Consider the following 23,322-nt stretch of genomic DNA (forward strand, 5'->3'; position numbering starts at 1 on the left):
GGATGAATTGTGTTGTTGGGGATTATCGATAAAGCTGAAATGAAATGGAAATGGATTTAAACCCAGGTCAGGCCATTTTCCCCACCTCATTTTCCATTTGAGCCATCCTTTCTCTGAGTAGCCAACCATAACACAGACAGATAAGCTTGCTTTAAAAAAAAGAAAGAAAAAAAAAAACAGAGAGAGAAAGGACAGCATTTTATTTAATCTCAATTTTCTCTTTTTTCCTGCACCTGTTTTTCTTTCGTTCTCTTTGCTTTCCTTCTGTCTCTCTTCCTTGCTGTCTTTCTCTGTTATCTATCTCCTTTTTTTCCGATGCTTGAATAGAAGTGGATCAAAAAGGTAAAGACCACAATGAACATAACAACCACAGCTCGCCCCTTCCTCCCTCCTCCTCCCTCCCTTGTCTTCCTCCCTCCCTCCCAAAATCCCGCCCTAACCCAGCACCTTGTGTAGTGGTCATGTTTGATGTCGATATCCTTCCCTTTTTCTTTCTCGATCTCTAATCAGCTCTTCTATCCGTCTCTTTTGATCTGTCTCCGACTTATAACCAAAACTCTAAAATCCTTCTAGATGTCCTCACGGCTTCTGATGACACCAGCCTGACCTGCACGCACGCACACACCAACACAGAAGCCCACGTATGCAATCAAACATCATCACGGGAGGTCAGCTCTGTATCTTTGAGAGATAAACGAGATTAACTTCATTTCTTTCTTCTGTGAAGTGTCTAATTCTAAACCTACAGACGACATGCATTCTTGACATCTCCTGGATGATTTTTTTTCTCTCTCTCATCCCTTTTACCATCTTCCTCATGTTGAGTCACATTTCTCATCAGTTTTGGTCATTTCTCAATGGAGTTTTTTTTTTTTTTTTTATGTATTTTTATCCTTTTCTACTTAAAGTCTTTAAAGTTTCCCTCCAGATCTGGATATTTCCTATTCTCAGCTCCATTTATACCCCCCCCCCCCCCCCCCCCCCCCCCCCCCCCCCCCCCCACTTTACTTTGAGTTTCTCAGGACATCTCAAAGTTTGCTGTCATAATCCTTAAAGCAGAAGTTTTTTTTTTTGTTTTTTTTTTCCCCAAGCCAGAAAAGTAAAACCAAAGTTGCTTTCACATCATTTTTCCAGTATCCCATTTCCAGGTGTTTCAGTGTCTTCCTGCTCTCATTCTGTCTTTCTACTTCTATCAAATAATCACACACCCATTTAACTCTTTTTTTTCTGCCTCTTTCTCTCTCTCTCTCTCTCTCATGGTGCCCTCCCTTTCCCTTGTTTTGTCACGTTTCTCTGATTGGTTTATCTCTCAGATCACATCTGGCCATCACAAGCAGCCGCAGGCTCTTTTGAGCATCTCTTACACTCTTCTCCCTCCACCTTTTCTCTTCCCTCTGTACTTATTTTTGCAGTCTGCCACTGCCATCTCTCCTTCCTTTATTGCACATCCATTGTGAATGTGTGACTCCCCCCGTCTTCCCATCACCCTCTCCCCCCTCCCCACTACACACACACACACACACACACACACACACACACACACACTCCCCGTCCTCATCATCCAGCCACTCCTGGATCCTTATGTGTTCAACGAGGCTCTGGAAGAGGGAGGAGAGGGCAGGGGAGGGGATGGGGAGGAGGTATATCCCCTAGTTTGGAGCGCTCCGGCTCTTTGTAATGGCCTCTCTGATGCAGCGGGGCTCCGGCGTAAGCACTCGTAACTCGCCCCAATCAGCCCGGACATGCACCTCAATCATAAGCTTCTCAAAGAGCCAAGGTCACAGTGAGAGTAGTGACCATCATCCCAATGAGCCATAACTCCCCTCTCAGGTCCCCAGCTTCCTCACCTCTCTCTGAACTCTCCCCCCCCCCCCCCCCCCCCCCCCCCCTCCCCCCCCCCCCCCCCCCCCCCCACCCCGATCTCGACCCCAGAAACCTCCCTGTCTGGCTCCGTTGCTGGATCCATATGTCTGAGGGTTTAAGTCCTGCAGAGGCTCCCATTAAATGGTTTATGGACCCCTTTGTGCATCATTGTGTCCATGCTTTTTCATTAACATTTGCCTCACATTTTTTCCCTCGTCATGAGCAGCCATTCCAGCTCTCTCCCTGCTTACAGTGGAATAGCAAGCTTCAAAACCCTCCTCCTGCTTCAGCTTCGCCCACTTTATTATTTTTATTTATTACTGTTCCTCCCACTAACACTAAAGCCAACACCCCTCTCTTTCTGTCCGCCCTCCTGCCCTCTTTGATCCATCACTCCACTGCTGCTGAATGTGTTTCTTCTCTGTTTTATGGCTGTATTAACATTCCAGATTGTCTTTTGCCTGTCTGTCAAATTAATTCTTACCGGCTGATCAGATGGTGGACTGATTCGGATTGGGGTGACGTGCAGCGGGCTGTAATGACATCACACATATTATCCACCTATCTGCTGGACTATTTTCCCTCCTGCCTCCAGCTCTGTCCCTTTTCTCACCTTTTTTTTGCTGACAGTCTAGCAGCACACTACAACATTGGTGCATTTTTTTTTTTTTTTTGTGGTTTATTGCTGCTGACAGCACCAAAGCAGACATCCACAATGTTTTTTTTTTTTTCACACCTCCCGCCTGTTTCTGCTTGTGAATGAAAACAGGCAAAGAAAAGAAAGTAATGTGAGGGTACCGTGCATCTAGAATGTATTTACAGTTGCAACCTTATTCCAAAATAGATGAAATTCTTTTTTTCTCAGACTTCTATACACAATACCCCATAATGACATGTGAAAAGGTTTTTTAAGATTTTTGCAAACGTATTAAAAATAATAAAACTACGAAGACGCGTGTACATAAGTATTCACAGCCTTTGTCATGAAGCACAAAAATGAGCTCAGGTGCATCCTGTTTCCACTGATCATCCTTGAGATGTTTCTACAGCTTAGTTGGAGTCCACCTGGGGTAAATTGAGTTGATTGGACATAATTTGGAAAGGCCTATCTACATATAAGGCCGCACAGTTGACAGTGCATGTCCAAGCATGAAGGTAAAGAATTGTCTGTGGACCTCCGAGACAGGATTATCTCAAGATGCAAATCTGGGGAAGGGTACAGAAACATTTCTGCTGTTTTGAAAGTCCCAATGAGACAGTGGCCTCCATTATCTGTAAATAGAAGAAGTTCAGATCCACCAGGACTCTTCCTAGATCTGGCCGCCCGTCAAAACTGAGCGATCGGGGGAGAAGGGCATTAGTCAGGGAGGTGACCAAGAACCCAATGATCACTCTGTCAGAGCTCCAGTATTCCTCTGTGGAGAGAGGAGAGCCTTCCAGAAGGGCAACTATCTCTGCAGCAATCCACCAATCAGACCTGTATGGTAGAGTAGCCAGACAGAAGCCACTCCTCAGTAAAAGGCACATGGCAGCCCACCTGGAGTTTCCCAAAAGACACCTGAAGGACTCTCAGACCATGAGAAACAAAATTCTCTGGTTTGATGAGACAAAAATTGAACTCTTTTGCGTGAATGCCAGCCACCATCCCTACAGTGAAGTGTGGTGGCAGCATCATGCTGTGGGGATGTTTTCAGCAGCAGGAACTGGGAGAGTAGTCAGTATTGAGGGAAAGATGAATGCAGCAATGTACAGAGACATCCTGGATGAAAACCTGCTCCAGAGCGCTCTTGACCTCAGGGTGTGGTGTTGGTTCATCTGTCACCAGGACAATGACCCTAAACACACAGCCAAGATATCAAAGGAGTGGCTTCAGGACAACTCTGTGAATGTCCTTGAGTGGCCCAGCCAGAGCCCAGACCTGAATCCGATTGAACATCTCTGGAGAGATCTGAAAATGGCTGTGCACTGACGCTCACCATCCAACCTGATGGAGCTTGAGAGGTGCTGCAAAGCGAAATGGGCAAAACTGGCTAAAGATAGGTGCACTAAGTTTGTGGCATCATATTCAAGAAGACTTGAGGCTGTAATTGCTGCCAAAGGTGCATCAACAAAGTATTGAGCAAAGGGTGGAAATACTTATGTACATGTGATTTCTTAGTTTTTTTTTATTTTTACTAAATTTGCAAAAAATTTCAAAAAAACTTTTTTCCATGTTGTCATTATGGGGTGTTGTGAGTAGAATTGTGAGAGGAAAACAGGAATTTATAATTCTGGAATAATGCTGTAACATAACAAAATGTGGAAAAAGAGAAGCGCTGTAAATACTTTCCAGATGCACTGTAGCTGTACTTATTCCAGGTCTTTCTGGGACCTGTATGCAGGATTTAGAAAAGTGAGAGAGAATGAGAGAGTGCTGTGCTGTGAATACACAACAAGAGAGAGCATGGTCGCTATAGAGACGATTTGTCAGGCAGCATCGGCTCATTACAAATGGACTGACACACAAGCACAGTCATGTGACCAAAGTCGGCCACACACTCTTTAAACCAGCAGAGGGAAGAATGCGAGGTTTGACTCTACACAGAGAAGTCATGGTTAAAACACGAGGAATGGTGACGTCCGTGCAAATAATCATGAATATAAACCCCAGTGGCTGGTTTCAAGAGATGGGTAGCGTGTACTGGGTGTGGACGGGTTATGTTAAGTATTCCATTAGTACTACCTGAAGAGAGTGAATACTTACACTTACAATCTGAACTCATTATGCCATGTTAAAAAAAATCACACAGCGGGCAAAAATGTAAATACTGTAGTGTTGAAATGCATATCATATTGCCTCATCCTTAAGATCTGAGGATTGTGCAGCTAAAATTATGGAATTATGGGTAAAAGACCAAAAATGGTGACAAAGGCCAATTTCAGTTTGTACAGGACTCAAAAATTATAGTTGATCCAATGTTGGGAAAAAGTGATGCTAATTATTGGTGGTGCTAACAGGATTGTAAAACCATATAGTTTAAACTGTTTGAATGCTTATTCTGCAAAAGAACAGATAAACAATTTCAACATCCATTGTATTCTGTTACATACAGTATTACATATGTTGCCACATCACATGATAGTTAAGCATAAGAGATTATGCAAATCATTAATTTTATAAATCGTATTAAAATTGCATGATTTATTGTCAGAAATGGAGTAACTGTAGTTTTTGACTAATTTAAATTGGCCTCCCTTGTCACCCGTTTTTGCTGTTTTTATCCCACAATTCTACATGTTTTGGGTGTCAATAGGGCAAAGTATACTCTTTTGGAATCTTTATGATCAGACAAATAATGTGGCATTACTCAATAAGACTGAAGCAAACACTGACCCATGTATCATCTTTAATTGACACCTACACAGCAAAATCACCAGTGTTAAATTAACACTGCACTCAAAAATGGCTCATTGGATGAACTTAATTCAATTACGTGCAGGATTTCCATATAATAAATATATATATAGCCCCAGCTCAAATAAAGCACATTCGTGCAAGACACTCACACACACACACACACACACACACACACACACACACACACACACACACACACACACACACACACACACACATACACATCTTCAACCGCTTAGTCCAATTAAGGGTCACGGGGGGCTGGAGCCTATCCCAGCAGTCATAGAGCATGAGGACAGGATCAGGTTCACCCTGGACAGGACACCAATCTGTCACAGGGACACATACAGACAAACAAACACAATCACACCTACAGACAATTTAAAGTTTCCAATCCACCTAACCTACGCGTCTTTGGATGTGGGAGGAAATTGGAGAACCTGCAGAGAACCCACGCAAACACGGGGAGAACACGCAAACTCCACACAGAAAGGCCACCGGTGGGAATCAAACCCATGACCTTCTCACTGTGGGGCAACAGTGCTAACCACTAAGGCACCATGCTGCCCCTCATGCAAGACAATGTCATTTAATTTAGTTGGGACTACATATATTTCTTAGATGGAATCCAATCCAGTGAGTCAGTTCTTTGAGTGTATCACACAAACAAATGACTTATTGGATGAACTCAATTCAATTACCAACTAAATTAAATTAAATTATCTTGCATGGATGTGCTTTATTTGAGCTGAGCATCCACCTTGGATGCAGTTGTAGTCCCAACTAAATAAAATTAAATTATCTTGCATGGATGTGCTTTGTTTGAGTTGGGGCTACATATATTTATTAGATGGAAATCCTGCTCATAACTGAATTGAGCTCATCCAATGCATCAGTTTTTTGAGTGCGTCAGTGTCTATATATGCCTCACTGACCCAGTGTGGAGCCATACAGACACTGTCAGTATTAATTTAACATTGGTGAGTTGCTTCAACTTAGGCTAAGTGGTCATTATTTAACTGATGATGACGGCTGGAGTGGGAACAAAACCACTCCACTTGCTTAAATTTTCATTGTTACGCAGATGATACCCAGCTTTATCTATCCATGAAGCCAGAGGACACACACCAATTAGATAAACTGCAGGATTGTCTTACAGACATAAAGACATGGATGACCTCTAATTTCCTGCTTTTAAACTCAGATAAAACTGAAGTTATTGTACTTGGCCCCACAAATCTTAGAAGCATGGTGTCTAACCAGATCGTTACTCTGGATGGCATTTCCCTGATCTCTAGTAATACTGTGAGAAATCTTGGAGTTATTTTTGATCAGGATATGTCATTCAAAGCGCATATTAAACAAATATGTAGGACTGCCTTTTTGCATTTACGCAATATCTCTAAAATCAGAAAGGTCTTGTCTCAGAGTGATGCTGAAAAACTAATTCATGCATTTATTTCCTCTAGGCTGGACTATTGTAATTCATTATTATCAGGTTGTCCTAAAAGTTCCCTAAAAAGCCTTCAGTTGGTTCAGAATGCTGCAGCTAGAGTACTGACGGGGACTAGCAGGAGAGAGTATCTCACCCGTGTTGGCCTCTCTTCATTGGCTTCCTGTTAATTCTAGAATAGAATTTAAAATTCTTCTTCTTACTTATAAGGTTTTGAATAATCAGGTCCCATCTTATCTTAGGGACCTCGTAGTACCATATTACCCCATTAGAGCGCTTCGCTCTCAGACTGCGGGCTTACTTGTAGTTCCTAGGGTTTGTAAGAGTAGAATGGGAGGCAGAGCCTTCAGCTTTTCAGGCTCCTCTCCTGTGGAACCAGCTCCCAATTCAGATCAGGGAGACAGATACCCTCTCTACTTTTAAGATTAGGCTTAAAACTTTCCTTTTCGCTAAGGCTTATAGTTAGGGCTGGATCGGGTGACCCTGGACCATCCCTTGGTTATGTTGCTTTAGACGTAGACTGTGGGGGGGTTCCCATGATGCACTGTTTCTTTCTCTTTTTGCTCCGTATGCATCACTCTGCATTTAATCATTAGTGATCGATCTCTGCCCCCCTTCTCGGCATGTCTTTTTCCTGGTTCTTTCCCTCAGCCCCAACCAGTCTCAGCAGAAGACTGCCCCTCCCTGATCCTGGTTCTGCTGGAGGTTTCTTCCTGTTAAAAGGGAGTTTTTCCTTCCCACTGTGGCCAAGTGCTTGCTCATAGGGGGTCGTTTTGACCGTTGGGGTTTTTCATAATTATTGTATGGCCTTGCCTGCAATATGGAGCGCCTTGGGGCAACTGTTTGTTGTGATTTGGCGCTATATAAGAAAAAAGTTGATTGATTGATTGATCATTCTTTGCTCTATTGGAACTGAACTCTGGTCATTTTTGGGAGGGGAACTCAATCATGCTTCAACAACCACAATGATTATTTAGTTTTTTCAGACAAATGCAAGCTGTACGGTGCATCGACAACTAACAACGCATTGTGCGTCCATTCTTACACACTGTGAAACCTGAGAAATAAGTCCATCAATAAACAGCTCAGTCTCACAGCCAAGTCATCACATTTTTACGGAAAAGGCAAATTCAATATCAATATGTGATGTGTTGGGTACCACTGTTGCAACACTGTGTGACGTGGTGATACACTAACCCTAACTGTAACCATAACCTTAACCATGACCATAACCATAACAATATATTGATGAATGTTCCCTGATGTGCAAAAGTGAGGTGGATAGTTATGTGCTTCGCCATAGAGAAATGATGCAGGTGTCAAAAAATTCATCTTCCCACCCATCACTAAATGATGCTTCAGGTGCCCCTAATGTGACAGAAAGGGGCACTGACTGGGCATAGAAATTTGACGAGTTGTGAATGAGAATGTGTAGCTAAAGCAGTTTGAGGACGATTCCTTTAAACCAATTAAGTTCACACAAATAATTCAAGCATCAATAACTTTTTTAATTAAGTCAAACAAACACGGTTGATTAGTGTTGTATAAAGTTAATGTAGCCTGGTGAAACAAATGCCTCACAGGACACGATAAATGATGGGGACTTCGTTGGAGATTTTAATTTAAAAATAATGTTGAATAAACAGAGCACTGCCACAAATAACTGATATCAAAGTCGCACTCAACACAGAAGTTCAGTGGCCTCTGTGGCAACATTGGTGGAAAAAAATAATGTTCCGTATAATGTGGGCATAAATGGACAATGGGCAACCATGTAATATACAAATAATGAATGTTTATGAATTCAGTGGTACATTCCATCTTTCACCTCATGAAATATTCGTTCCATTGAAAGAATAAAAAAACATCCATTGTTTTATATAATGGCAAAAATAGATCCTTGTCATTTGATATTTGTTCATTTATAAACAACAGACAAGGGAATTACATTTTGGTGTTCGTCACTGGTGCTTTGAAGTCAACAGTCCAGCACAAAGTTTAAACAGTAGTCCAAAATTGCGCTCAGTCAACTTGTAAAAAACAGTTCTGACAATCTAGCCCATGATGCCATTGTTGTGCCAAATTCAGTACAGACTGCCGTCTACTTTCCTCATTCCAGCTTTTCATCCTAACTTCATCCTCTTCATCCTAACAGCTCTTCATGCTAGAGGTGGGTGATACCGGGAATTTTGGTGTTTGTCCCATACCAAGTTAAAAACTCAGCCACATGGGGTGTGCAGCCAGTACATTCTGAGTGCCGGTCCCAAGCCCGGATAATGAGGAGGGTTGCGTCAGGAAGGCATCCGGCGTAAAACAAGCCAACCCAACTATGCAGACTCAGAATTGAATTCCCATACCGGATCGGTCGCGGCCCGGGTTAACAACGTCTGCAACCGGTGCTATTGCCCAACAGGGTGCTGGTGGAAATTGGGCTACTGCTGGGCGAAGACGACGAAGAAGAGGGAGGAAAACATTGCCACGAACAGCGGGAGAAGAAGAAAACTAGAAGGGTGGAAATGAGAGTGGGGACTTTGAATGTTGGTAGTATGACTGGTAAAGGGAGAGAGCTGGCTGATATGATGGAGAGGAGAAAGGTAGACATATTGTGTGTGCAAGAGACCAAGTGGAAGGGAAGTAAGAGCAGGAGCATCGGCGGTGGGTACAAGTTGTACCATGGTGAGGACAGGAAGAGAAATAGTGTTGGGGTCATTTTAAAGGAAGAGTATGGTAAAAGTGTGTTGGAGATTAAGCGAGTGTCTGACAGGGTGATGAGTGTGAAGTTGGAAATTGAAGGGGTGATGATGAATATCATCAGTGCATATGCCCCACAGGTAGGTTGTGAGATGAAGGAGAAAGAAGATTTCTGGAGTGTGTTAGATGAGGTGGTGGAGAGTGTGCCCAAGCATGAAAGAGTGGTGATAGGAGCAGACTTCAATGGGCATGTTGGTGAAGGGAACAGAGGTGATGAGGAAGTAATGGGTAGATATGGTATCAAGAATAGAAATGGGGAAGGACAGATGGTAGTTGATTTTGCAAAAAGGATGGAAATGGCTGTGGTGAATACCTACTTTAAGAAAAGGGAGGAGCACAGGGTAACATATAAGAGTGGAGGAAGGTGCACACAGATGGACTACATTCTTTATAGGAGATGCAAGCTAAAAGAAATCACAGACTGTAAGGTGGTAGCAGGAGAGAGTGTCACTAGACAGCATAGGATGGTTGTTTGTAGGATGACTTTAGAAGTAAAGAAGAAGAAGAGAGTGAGAGCTCAACAAAGGATCAGATGGTGGAAGCTGAAGGAGGAAGACTGTTGTGTGAAATTTAGCGAGCAGGTGAGAGAAGCACTGGTTGGAGGGGAAGCAATTTTGGACTACTGGAAAAGTACTGCAGATGTGGTGAGGGAGACAGCAAGGGCAGTACTGGGTATGACATCTGGACAGTGAAAGGAAGACAAGGAGACTTGGTGGTGGAATGAAGAGGTCCAGGAAAGCATAAGGAGAAAGAGGTTGGCAAAAAAGTTTTGGGATAGTCGGAGAGATGAAGAAAGTAGACAGGAGTACAAGGAGATGCGGCGTAAGGCGAGAAGAGAAGTGGCAAAAGCAAAGGAAAAGGCATATTGCGAGCTGTACAAGAATTTGAATAGTAAGGAAGGAGAAAAGGACTTGTACCGATTGGCCAGACAAAGGGACAGAGCTGGAAAGGATGCGCAGCAGGTTAGGGTGGTAAAAGATGCACATGGTAATGTGCTGACAAGTGAGGAGTGTGTGCTGAGAAGGTGGAGGGAATATTTTGAAGAGTTGATGAATAAAGAAAATGAGAGAAAAGGCTGGATGATGTGGTGAGAGTAAATCAGGAAGTAAAAGAGATTAGCAAGGAAGAGACAGGAAGGACAGAAAGAGTTACATTGTGTGTTTGTGGACTTAGAAAAAGCTTATGATAGGGTGCCAAGAGAAGAGTTGTGGCATTGTATGAGGAAGTCTGGAGTGGCAGAGAAGTATGTTAGGGTAGTGCAAGACATGTACAAGAATAGTGTGACAGCGGTGAGATGCGCAGTCGGAATGACAGACTCATTCAAGGTGGAGGTGGGATTACACCAAGGATCAGCTCTGAGTCCTTTCTTGTTTGCAGTGGTGATGGACAGGTTGACAGATGAGATCAGACAGGAGTCCCCATGGACTATGATGTTTGCAGATGACATTGTGATCTGTAGTGAGAGTAGAGAGCAAGTTGAGTCTAGTCTGGAGAAGTGGAGATATGCTTTGGAGAGAAGGGGAATGAAAGTCAGTAGAAGCAAGACTGAGTACATGTGTTGTGAATGAGAGGGAGCCCAGTGGAATAGTGCAGTGTACAAGGAGTACGAAGTGGTGAAAGTAGATGAGTTTAAATATTTAGGGTCAAACTGTTCAAAGTAATGGAGTAGTGTGGTAGAGAGGTGAAGAAGAGAGTGCAGGCAGGGTGGAGTGGGTGGAGACAGGTGGCAGGAGAGATTTGTGACCGAAGAATATCAGCCGAGTGAAGGGAAAGTTTACAAAACAGTAGTGAGACAGCTATGTTGTATGGTTTAGAGACAGTGGCACTAACAAAAAGACAGGAGGCAGAGCTGAAGATGGTGAGATTCTCTTTGGGAGTGACAAGAATGGACAAGATTAGGAATGAACATATCAGAGGGACAGCTCAGGTGGGACGGTTTGGAGACAAAGTCAGAGAGGCGAGATTGAGATGGTTTGGACATGTGCAGAGGAGGGACCCAGGGTATATAGGGAGAAGGATGCTGAGGATGGAGCCACCAGGCAGGAGGAGAAGAGGGAGACCAAAGAGGAGGTTCATGGATGTGCTGAGAGAGGACATGCAGGTGGTTGGTGTGACAGAGGAAGATACAGAGGACAGGGTGAGATGGAAATGATTGATCTGCTGTGGCGACCCCTAACGGGAACAGTCGAAAGACAAAGAAGAAGTCCCATACCAAGTTAATACAGGCCCAGTATTGCCAATATCGATACCGATACGATACTTTTTCATATTTAACCTTCATAGATCCAAAGGACCCAAAAGACCTAGGATAGAATTTCACCAAACATTGTACGTGGCAACAAAATACTTTATTATCACAATCATTTTTGTTTAAAAAAATATCACTCAACACAACTTAAAACAAAATCTCCTGAGGTAGAGGGCTGACAAACCACAATACAAAGGTGAGCTGCTCCGTGTTGTGTGACACAGTGCAGCGCTGCTCTTACAGAGAGTAGACTTTGATGAATCTGCATGTGCAGCAGTCAGTGCGTGCAGGAGAGAAAAAAAGCTTGAGTATCGATCTTTTTACACGAGGATCGTTCAATATCAATACCAGCGTTGGTATCGATATTATTGATATTAGGATCGAGCCGCCCACCTCTACTTCATACCTCCAGACGGCTTATGGTGTGGTGGATTTGTTTTGTCGTGTTAGAGGAGTTAGCACTGTCAGTTAGCTCCTTCAAATCATCGTCCGCCATCAAAACAAACTCTGCCATGTTTTAAACGTTGCCCCCCGAGAGCATGAGCATGCACAGTGGTCGGGGCATGCAATAGCACATTTCATATAGTACCAAAATTGCACATTAAAAAGAATTATTGCATGGTAATTGAAACACAATGTCAAATGGTATGAATAATCCATGTCACATGACATACAAGCCACCAATCAAATGACAAGGATCCACTCAGCCGTTATATGAAATAAAATAATGGTGATAGCCAGTGCAGGCAGTGCTCAGGTTGGTCTGTCTGGTCTAGACCTGGGTGATTTCTCTCTCCACCTTGGATGCAGTGATGAATGACAGGTTGTAGAAATGCAGGTCATTGGCCAGTAGTTTGAAAGTGCTGAACCCTTATTGTGTTGCGCTTCATCCTGATCACCACTCTGTGAACCATATCAAATGGACAAATGACAAGAGTGTACAAGACAGTGGCCATTTAGAGGTCGTTGACATGCACACTAAATGGACCGCGATGCTAGCATGATTTATTACATGGTCTGTAGTCAGTAAGACAGGATGTAATAAAAACTATTTTTAAATGTATATAAAAATTATATATGGGAAACATTTCAACAGTAATCAGTATTTTCCTTTCTTCTTAGTTCTCAGAGAAAATGTGTTTTTATTGTATGACCCTGCAACAAATGTATAAAACTGATTAGAATTCCATTTACCCTGGGACTTAATATTTTGAAGTGTATCGGAATTATTTATAAAATTCTCTTAGCTCATATATTTGCTTGTGGTACTTCCAACCAAGCACTGTTTCCCCTACAACTATTAGCAGGAACAGAAGTTCAAGCAATTTGCATTGTTTTTTGGGTTTCTGTGTGTGTGTGTGTGTGTGTGTGTGTGTGTGTGTGTGTGTGTGTGTGTGTGTGTGTGTGTGTGTGTGTGTGTGTGTGTGTGTGTGTGTGTGTGTGTGTGTGTGTGTGTGCGTGCGTGCGTGCGCGTGCGCGTGCATGTGTGTGTGTTTCACAATTTGGCATATAGGACTACTTAGGGATTGAACCATTTGTGTTTTCTTTAAGATCAACCTATCTAACCACAGGTCTCAAGTCTGGAACCATGCTTTTTGTACACTAGGTCCTGGATGTCAACCATCAAGGCAGACTTCTTGAAAGTAGCCACCTCTCTGCCTTAGCTTTCTCCAGCCACTGGGGACCTCAAAACCGAGGCACCTGCATGCTGGATCATGCAGAGTAGTACATCACAAGGTCAAAAAGTCATAGTTGATGTTCCCTTATGTCAGTGATTCTCCTCATCTGAGTCTCCCTAAGTAACAATTCATTTGACAAAACATTATTGCAGCAGTACCCAAAGGTCCTTTAAAGAGAACTAGTACGAAAAAGATCCAATCATTGTCTTAGGTTGCTGGTTAGTATCCAAGTCTCAAAAGCATACTTTAAGACAAGAAGTATCAGTACCCTAAAGACTTGGACCTATATCAGCATCGCCAAACACCTTTGTCCGGCGACCTCAAGACTCCTTAAGCTCTTCCCTGAGGCTGAGGAACCACAGACATGAATGTCACTGCCAAGATAACTGAATGTTTCTAGAAGTTCAGCACATTCACCGCATACAGATAACCCTCTGACGGCTGAGTCGAGGAAGTCATCAAAAGCCTGTATCTTAGTCTTGATCCAGGAGAGTCACAAACCCAGACATTCTGGTCTGCACTGATTCTTTGCTCTGCCACCTGCTCCATCATCGCCTGCCAATGTGCTTCCTTTATTCTCATTTTTTGTTGCTGATGTTTAATTTCACCACACGTGTGTGTCTGCCACGGTGATCCAAAAAAAGGAAATAAATACCATTTAATGACCTTGCAGAGTAGAAAAGCCAGCTGGTCTCTATCAAAAACTTTTCCTTGATGGAATAAAATTAAAACTGCACGGGGCATATTGCCACAAAAGTCAGGCCAGTGGAAAAAAATTCTAAACTATTTCTGTTTATGAAACTGCAAAATATTTAAACTTATTGGAACATTACATTTTTGTGCTCATTCAAGTCAATTTAACACGAATTAACCAAGTTCATTTTAGTCATCAAAGTAAGTTTTGATGGATGAATTGGACCAGCTAAAGAAAAAAAAAGTGGTCCACCTTAACTGGCTCCCACCCCATATGTGAGTTGAACTAAGTTGTCTGGTTTTAGAATGTAGTCTTGGAGCAGTTCTTTGGTCTGCACCAGAGTTTTGGAAAAAAACAGAGGAAGAATAGTTTGTATGTGATCTAGTAAACTGTAAATGTAAACCTATGCCCAATTATAAACCGTGCCGCCCAAGTGTGCAAAACTGGGCAGCACGGTGGATTAGTGGTTAGCACTGGTGCCTCACAGCAAGAAGGTCATGGGATCAATTCCCGGCCTTTCTGTGTGGAGTTTGCATGTTCTTCCAGTGTCTGCGTGGGTTTCCTCTGGGCACTCCGCTTTCCTCCCACAATCAAAAACATAATTATTTAGAGTCTGTTCATTTCTCTGCCCTTGACAAAGGCAGGGTCTACATCTGGAGTTGGTCCCTGGAGTCTGAACTGTGGCTGCCCACTGCTTCTAGTTTTTAGATTGTGTCCAACTGTAATTAGGATGGATTAAATGCAGAGGACAAGTTTCATTGTATGTATATATGTGCAATGACAATAACATTTCTGTTCTATTCTATTCCATATATGCTGTTGCTTAGTAACTAGCTTATTACCACATGAGTGGGTTTGATATTGAGGATCTAAAAGGAGATGTGACAGACTTGCAGCCCTAACACATTGAACAATTCTACACAGATATTTCTGTTGAATTTGAATTTATTTGCCTTCTAATTATATGAACATAATTAGTATAGAAGACAACAACATTAAAGGCGTATTTCTTTAAAGTGTATTGTATTGTGGCCATAAAACACCATCGTATGGGCCACACGCAGCCCATGAGGCACCACGTGATGATCTCTGAGTGTACAGTGGGCCTTTCAACTGTACGTGTTGCTGTTACCTCTGCGGCCATGACTGACCAGTTTTCCTGTCAGTCACTGTCTGCAGATAAGACGTCTGCTGTCAGCCAGCACTATCTGCAGTCATTGGTGGCGTTTGGTCTCAGTGAAGGGTATTCTCCAGGGTGAATGCTGGGGTTGATAAATGTGCTCGTGCAATACCTACCTTCTCCAAAATCTGCACAGTTGGTATTTGTATGTCCGTGTGTTGTTTGTGTGTGGTGTAAGAGTACGTGTATATGTCTGTTCATAGACATTTGTACTGAATTGTGATTTTTTTTTCCCCTCCATGCTTTGACCCTCTTATAGTAGAAAGAAGCGGAAACACAGTGGGAGGCTCTTCATATTCCTTTCTCTCTTTTCTCTGTCTCTCTTATTCCCTCCAATGCAGATTAACTCACTCCTAATTCTCATTTCACAGGAAATAACCTATTTACTTTCTCTGACTCGACTCCTCTCTGTCCTCGTTTGCACACACTGTACACGGTTACATCCTCTTTCAGGCTTTTGTACTTTCTTGCTCTCTTTCTCTTTCTTTTGATATACACACATATAAACATTAAGGAACTGATGAATGCAGATGACTGTTCCATTGGGAATCCCACAGTACACTTTTTCACATGCTACAGTAAACATATTTCAACCTAAGCACTATTTTTACCAGCCCAGTCTCACATTTTTTTTTGTCCTCCTGTCACGAAATGATTCAAATTTTCATGACTTTTTTTTTAACTCACTATTTCTAACCCTACTACTACCCCCCAACCCTACCCTTACCCCTTAACCATAACCTAACACTACTCCTTCCCCTAACCCTAACCATACTGCACTTTTAATTATGTGCACCTGTCACGGAATGAATTAGAATAAATTTGTGCTCCCATGATGAAACTTTTGCACTTTTCATGACAATATGATGAACCAATAGATTAATGTATATTTCATGCTGCAAGAATCACAACATGCCGTGAGACTGGGTTGATTTCTACATATTTTGGGGTCATCTTCTCACTTAGAAAAAACTAAATTAAGTGGCGCAGTATTGATTTAGAGTCCAAACACTGTCACAGGCTAACCAGCTATATAAGGTAATGGACAACCATATCTCATGAAAACTGATTCAATCTATTAGTTCATGATACCGTGACGAAATGTAATTTTCATGATAGTAATGAACTCATTTTGTGTTGGTATCACGAAATAATAGATCATGAAGAGGGGAGTTTTGCAGACCTCCCATGAGGCATCTGGGTTACGGTTATGGTTAGGGTTAGACATCCTCATCATGAAAATCTACTACAATTTGTGATGATATCATGATCTAGTAGTGTGAGACTGAGCTGGTAATGGCACAGGGAAAGTTAAAAACACTTACAGAAAACCACTTTTTGTCACTACTGACCAGCTGAAAAAAAGCAGAAGTGTCTGGTAGCTTGTAGAGGATCCCTATGGAGGTAAATGTGTGTGTATGATTTACTTAAAGTTTCCATGTCTAAAAAAATGTGCAAGCACCACAACTCCTGCAAAACAATGTGTATGCTGATTTACTAATAGTGCACACTGAGAATTGTGTATTTGCAATGTGTTACTGTCTGTTTAACACATTTGTATTCATGAATATATAATTTGGGGTGTGTCCACCGAAGTGTGGAAAATTGTGGGTATTGAGGATGCAAATATGTGTAGTTTGCACACATGACACAATTTACCAAGGGTTAAAGAAATTTCAGGGGCACAATATTGCATCCTTAATTAGCACATTTGAAACCTTGGTGCTAACTTACCTAGTGTTATGCAGTCAGTGGAAACACACATAAGTCAGTCATTCCCCGTGAGCTGTTTGAGTATGCATTTCTTTATTTTCACTCTGCAGTCTTTTTTAACACATAAAACACCACAATTAAACATTAACCTATTGAGGCCTATTCATAACAAATTAAAATTAAATATGACATTTATCATGTTTCTATTTCCCCCTTATGTCCACTATTACATTTGTATCAGGATTTCATCTTTCCAGGTTGCATGTGTGTCCAGAATCCAGATCCACACTGGACAGACACCTTCCATGATAGAGGTGACAGCACCTCCGTGTGCTGGACAGATGTAGGCCTCCAAGGTACAGTTAGAGCAGCATGTTGGCAGCACTTACTACACGCGTGCTGTGGTTGTAGGATGGGTGAAAAAGTGGGTCAGCTTATCCCCCACTTCTCTGAAGCTGAGAATAACAACAAAAAAAAACCTCCCCCCAAAAAACACACATAAACTCCACAAAGACACTGCATTTGCAGCAGCTGCAGAACAGTGGCAGGGGGTGTTTAGATCATCAAAGTCTAACATTAGCCATCACCGCCATGCTGTCATATCAAACATTTAAAAAACCATGAATTGCCAAAGACAAGCAAAACGAAAGTCTAAATTTAGCCCAAAGCTGTCAGCTCTCACTTTTAATTGCATTGCCAGTCGATCACAAATTGCTGCTCGACACTAATGGGAGATATTTATTGTCATTTTTAGGAGAGTTGCAGGGATTTAATCATTTTATACCATGGACTCATATTGACAAGTAACAGCTGACCTGAGCCTGGGAGAGGGATTATGGAGATAAATAGTCAGTTATTACAGCAATATTTCCTCGTATGTGTGGCAGTAATTGGCGTGCTGGAGTATGATAGCCACAGCCTGAGTTTTAATCCCCGATAAGGTAAGTTTCATTAACCATCTGGTTAGTTTGTATGGAGACGAAGCGTTGTCTCCGCTGCCTGTTGGTTTTACTGGGCATAGATTTCCCCTGGAACCCAAAAAGGAATTATGTTACTAATCTAACTATCTGACATAATCCTATATGGCTCCTACCCCGGCAAACCTGCTCTTGCAGACTCGGATAATACCTAATCTGAAGATTTATGGCTAATTCTTAATTCCTTATGCCTAATACCTTATTCATACTGCGCTATCGTCTTTAGTGCTTGGGTTTGGCTGCTCCGGTTGCCCCTGCTACAGAACATTTGCCCATCACAGTTAGAGAGAGAGAGAGAGAGAGAAGGAGCAACAGGAAACAGTGGTAAACACAAAGGCAGCAGAGAAGGCTGGGGAGTGTAGGTCAGAGTTAATGAAGCCCCTTAGGCTGGGTTTGCAGGGTGTGAAGCGTGGCCACTGTTTCTGTTTGCCCTCACACTGTGTGCGCGTGCACGTGCGTGCATGCATGTGTGTTCATGGCCTGTGTGCACAGCCTGGAGGCTGTTGATGAGCCCCTTTGACACCGTGCCCAACTCTCTGTCATTAGAATAAACCGAGGGTTGCAGATAGGCAGCTGGCACGGCTCACCCCGGAGAGAAGGGAAAAAAGGAATCCGGGGGAGGAAGCAAGAGGATGACAGATCGTAAGTCTGTGCTGCACCGCAGAGTTATCATCATGATGAACCCAACAGGGTAGAAGCTGCGACCAATTTACTACAGGGCGGGAAGTTTAGGTGCAATAATGAACAGAATCAGGGTGTTTTGGGGAAGACGCAGCGGTGCACTTGATGTGTTCAGAGTGAAGTGGATTTCAGAGATAAACAATTTTATTTGAATTGTAATCAAATGTGATGCCATCTTTATGTGTCATTTAAAATACATTTAAGGAGCTTTAATTCTGACCTGACCTGCTGTGCAAGAAATAAACATCTGTATAAATAAATATAAATAAATATAAATAAAATTATTTATTTGTCTGTCTGTTAGCATGATTACAGCAAAACTATTGCACGGATTTTGACAAAATTTTCATCACACAGATAGATATTAGGAAACGGAAGACTCCATAAAATTTCGGAGGTGATCCGGATCCAGATTCTGGATCAAGATTTCACTTTATATTGGCGTTGAAGGATTACATCAAAGCTACTTCATGAATTCTCACCAGATTTGCACCACAGATAGATATTAGGCTATGGAAGACTCCACTGAATTTTGGAGGTGATCTGGATCCGGATTTTGGATCAGGATTTCAATTTCTATGCTTTGTCAGATTTTGAGGATTACGTCAAAACCACTTAACGGATTTTCACCAAATTTTCACCACACATTGATGTTAGGCCTTGAAAGACTCCACTAAATTTTGGAGATGATCTGGATATGGATCCAGATTCTGGATCAGGATTTCACTTTGTAGACTTTTAAGGATTATGTCAAAACTAATTTACAGATATGACATCACAATGTAAAACCAACATCAGGAAGACACTATTGTTTCAGCTTGTGAATGAAATATCAGATTGTAACATCTTGATCAGTCGGACTAGTTCTGGATCAGTGTGCAATTATTGTATTGTGTTGTGGAATCCGGATCCAGGTAAACTCCGGGTCACGATGTGAATCACATGTCTGTTATTTTGAGTCCTCGTCAACCCATGGTGGACGTCAGAAATCTTGGATTACTTTTGTTTTACATTGGTATGCACTTGCGCTGTAAACTATACAGTACATGCTATCTTCTGTCATGATACCTCTTGATATATGGCGCACTTAAAGTTACCGTTTTGTGTGTGTAGTTGGACTGATCAGAGGTAAAAGCACAACAAAGTCACATTTCTGCTATTCTCTTATTGTGAAAACATCCTTAGGAAAGGTTTTCCAGCCGAGATTAGACAGTTGCATTTTTTTTTTTTTGTCATTTAAATGAACATCCATCCATCCATCTTCTACCACCTAGTTCAATTACGGGTCGCGGGGGGCTAGAGCCTATCCCAGCAATCATAGAGCGCGAGGCGGGGTACACCCAGGACAGGATGCTAGGGCCACAAATAGACAAACAAACACAGACACACCCACATACACACCTACGGACAATTTTAAAGATTCCAATCCACCTAACCCGCATGTCTTTGGATGTGGGAGGAAACCGGAGCACCCGGAGGAAACCCACGCAAACACGGGGAGAACATGCAAACTCCACACAGAAAGGCCACAGGAATTGAACCCACAACCTTCTCGCTGTGAGGCAACAGTGCTAACCACTAATCCACCGTGCTGCCCTTAAATGAACATTGGAACCATATTTATTATCCATTGTGTATGTTTTTCCACAATGGTTCTATTGGTTAGCTAATGATCTTTTTATTTTTGTTTTGCTCTAGCGTTCATGCCATTTAATTAACTCTTCTGTTTTTTTCTATTGTTTTATTTCATATTTTATTGAGGTGTTGTGTTGTGAACTACTTTGTAGTAATAACTGTCTGAAATATGTTACACATAATAACAACAACAACAATAATAATCCTGCTACTACTCCTACTACTACCACTAATAATAATGGTAATAATAATATTAATATTATTATTACTATTAATCCCCATGACCCTTGTTTGGAGTAAGTATAGAAAATGGATGGATGGATGGATGGATGGATGGATGGATGGATGGATGGATGGATGGATGGATGGATGGATGGATGGATGGATGGATGGATGGATGGATGGATGGATGGATACAAGTGTCCTTTATTACAAATATCTGAGATAATATGGCTTGCTGTGTGGTTAATTCCACTAACCACTCATCTAAGAACAAAGCAATAATAATACAAATAAATGAATTATTATTATTATAGTTATTACTAATACTACTACACCATATGTGTCCTTTCTGAGCATTTTATTACAAGTATCTGAGATGATATGGATTTCTGTGTAGTTAATCATACTAACTGACCATCTAAGAAGTCTGTGCTGCAGTGTTTCCATCGAGTGAAATTGTAGTGTTATTTAGTTTGTATACTGTTAGGACTAATTAGCAAGTATTGATAGCTTGGTGACATTAGCTACATTCATAGTGTTTACTGAGATAATTTACTGAACATCATTTTTAATACCTGCACCCAAGCCAACCACAATGAAAACTGCCATCCAGTCCACAAAAATATGCATTAATTAAACACCTGAACAAAATTCTTCAGTATGTTAGCCTTAACTTGCTTGGTTATTGTGAGATACATGTGTTTGGACTTCATTCGTCCTGCTCAGGTCACACTTGTCTTGTACCTGCTCCAACCTTTTAACCACATATGGGTTGGCTGGGAGTGCTTGGAGTCAAGCAACATTTAGAACCACCCATTTGAGCTTCAAACTACTTCTTCAGAAATCCTATGGGTGACGTCGCGTAGGGTTTGTCCAATATATAGAGCGAGTCTATGGACATACTCAACTCTCAGTGCTGCTTATCACAAACTACCTTCAGCACCTCAGCCTTGCAGAAATCCCACACAGACTGAGTGGGTTTACATGATGGGGGCAAACTTTTACTCTGTCTTCTTCTGCACGCTGGCGTGGACAGAATCAGAGCTGCATGTTCGTGTTGTTTTGTCCTTTATTTTACCTTGAGGCAGCTCCCTGGCTTTGTTTATGGGTCACCCACATGCAAAGATGCTTCTTTGCTTTCTGCATGCTGTTTATTTATCTATTTACAGTAACATTGCACTTTGGAGTCTCTGTCCTACTTTTGTTGCATTTTTTTTTCTCTTCTTTGTTTTAAAGCTTTCTCTAATAATACTTCACTTTTATGGCCTTCATTTGAAATATTTTGGGCCACAGCTTTATTTGCAGTGCGTTCAGGCTGTGCGTCATTTGATTATGGTGTCACATCAATGTTTGTCAAGAAATTTATCGCTTAGCTGTTGTGCAGCTTTCGACGCCAGATGTAATGGCTGCTTGGAACATTGCTCTGCATATTTCACTCACCCACATTGTTACTTGCAAAGTGGACACCTCGGGCGTGTCTGTTCACTGGCAGGCATTTTGATTCAACATCAGCTCCTACATGTGAAGAGTCTGTATTCACATCATTTGTTTATGCTGAAGCTTGATTGGATTTGTGTTTTTCGTTTTTCGGTCTCAGTGTATTGTGGACCTCCTAAGTGGTAATTCCTAAGTGGCACCACATTCCAGGTCAGCAGCAGGACGGCAGATGAATCAAGAGGGCACACTCATACACCGAGCATCCCTCGCTGATCATTTGTACCGTGGCGTTTAAATTGGCTTAGATAAATTAGGAGATATACAATCAAGCATGTCTTTGTGTAGGCTCTCAGTTGTCCAGGTGGTTTCCATAGTAGAGAAGCTTGAATCTTCGACTGGACTGGGTTGCTTGACGCGAAGACGTTTCGCTTCAAATCGCAGAAGCTTCCTCAGATAAAATTCTTGCTCTGGTAGTCTGACTTCTGTCTTGACTCTAGCAGAGAAGAATAAACAGAAGCCACAAAAGCTGGAGTTGTAAACCTAACCAGACCCCTCCTAGGCAGACTGCTATAGGCGAGTGACTAAACAATAGCTCTAATTAGCACCTATTGTGCTCTAGTTAGCACCCTCCTAATGACAGGGCAGCTGTCCCTCCTAATGATGGGATGGACGCCTTTCCTGCCAGCTCCCTTGATGACTCTCCTGATGACGTGAACGACTCATTACCATGAACAAAAGACTGAAACTGCTTTGACCTGAGTACCCCATTGTAAACAGGGGACAAAGCGTGTCTCAGACCCCTCCGCGGTTAAGGCTGGGTTTCAACTGTTTCACATAGAATGCCTCCTTGACCCCTCTCTCAAACCATTTCTTCTCTCTGGCTAAGATTTTAACTTCCTTGTCCTCAAACGTGTGGTTAGTGTCTTTAAGGTGGAGATGAACTGCAGACTGAGGTCCACTGGCGCCCTCTCTGCGGTGCTGGTATAGCCTTTTGTGTAAAGGTTTGTAATTCATGGAATCCAAATGGCTGATTAGTTTGGGTCGGAACGTGGATAAAGCTAATTTCACACAGGTGTGTGCGTGGTATATTAGTGGCAACCAATGGCATACTATACTCACAAGTGCTGAAAAACTGTGCGGCGTTGTGTGATGTGCTTGTGTCTAATACTGAGTTGTTTGTGACGGATAGTTGAGTTGGGTGGTGAGTGCTACACGCGTCTCTAAATGCCACACGCATCCCTTCTGTGTGAGAGGGGCTTAAGAGCAAACAAAAACTGACAACAACAACAAAAAAAAATCTACAACTTAGGTCATATCAGGTCTGGGGGGATGCACAAGTGCCGGATGTTGCCCCATCCACTACACCATGGCAACAACTTAGACAGACATCCA

The 23,322-nt window shown here is 42.2% G+C and overlaps 1 protein-coding gene across 6 annotated transcripts in view; it reads left to right on the forward strand.

Moving 5' to 3' along the window:
• The window catches only part of adgrl1a (adhesion G protein-coupled receptor L1a), a 381,665-nt gene that overhangs the window by 265,607 nt on the left and 92,736 nt on the right, over positions 1–23,322 (forward strand). For 4 of the 6 annotated variants that reach the window (XM_034190600.1, XM_034190603.1, XM_034190604.1 and 1 more), the window contains exon 5: positions 328–342. The exons of the other annotated variants lie outside the window; for them this stretch is intronic. In XM_034190600.1, the coding sequence (XP_034046491.1) occupies positions 328–342 (15 nt within the window). The remainder of the gene's footprint in view (positions 1–327; positions 343–23,322) is intronic. 6 annotated transcript variants of the gene reach the window in all.

The sequence above is a fragment of the Thalassophryne amazonica genome, chromosome 16 (assembly GCF_902500255.1).
Source record: "Thalassophryne amazonica chromosome 16, fThaAma1.1, whole genome shotgun sequence".
Taxonomy (NCBI): domain Eukaryota; kingdom Metazoa; phylum Chordata; class Actinopteri; order Batrachoidiformes; family Batrachoididae; genus Thalassophryne; species Thalassophryne amazonica.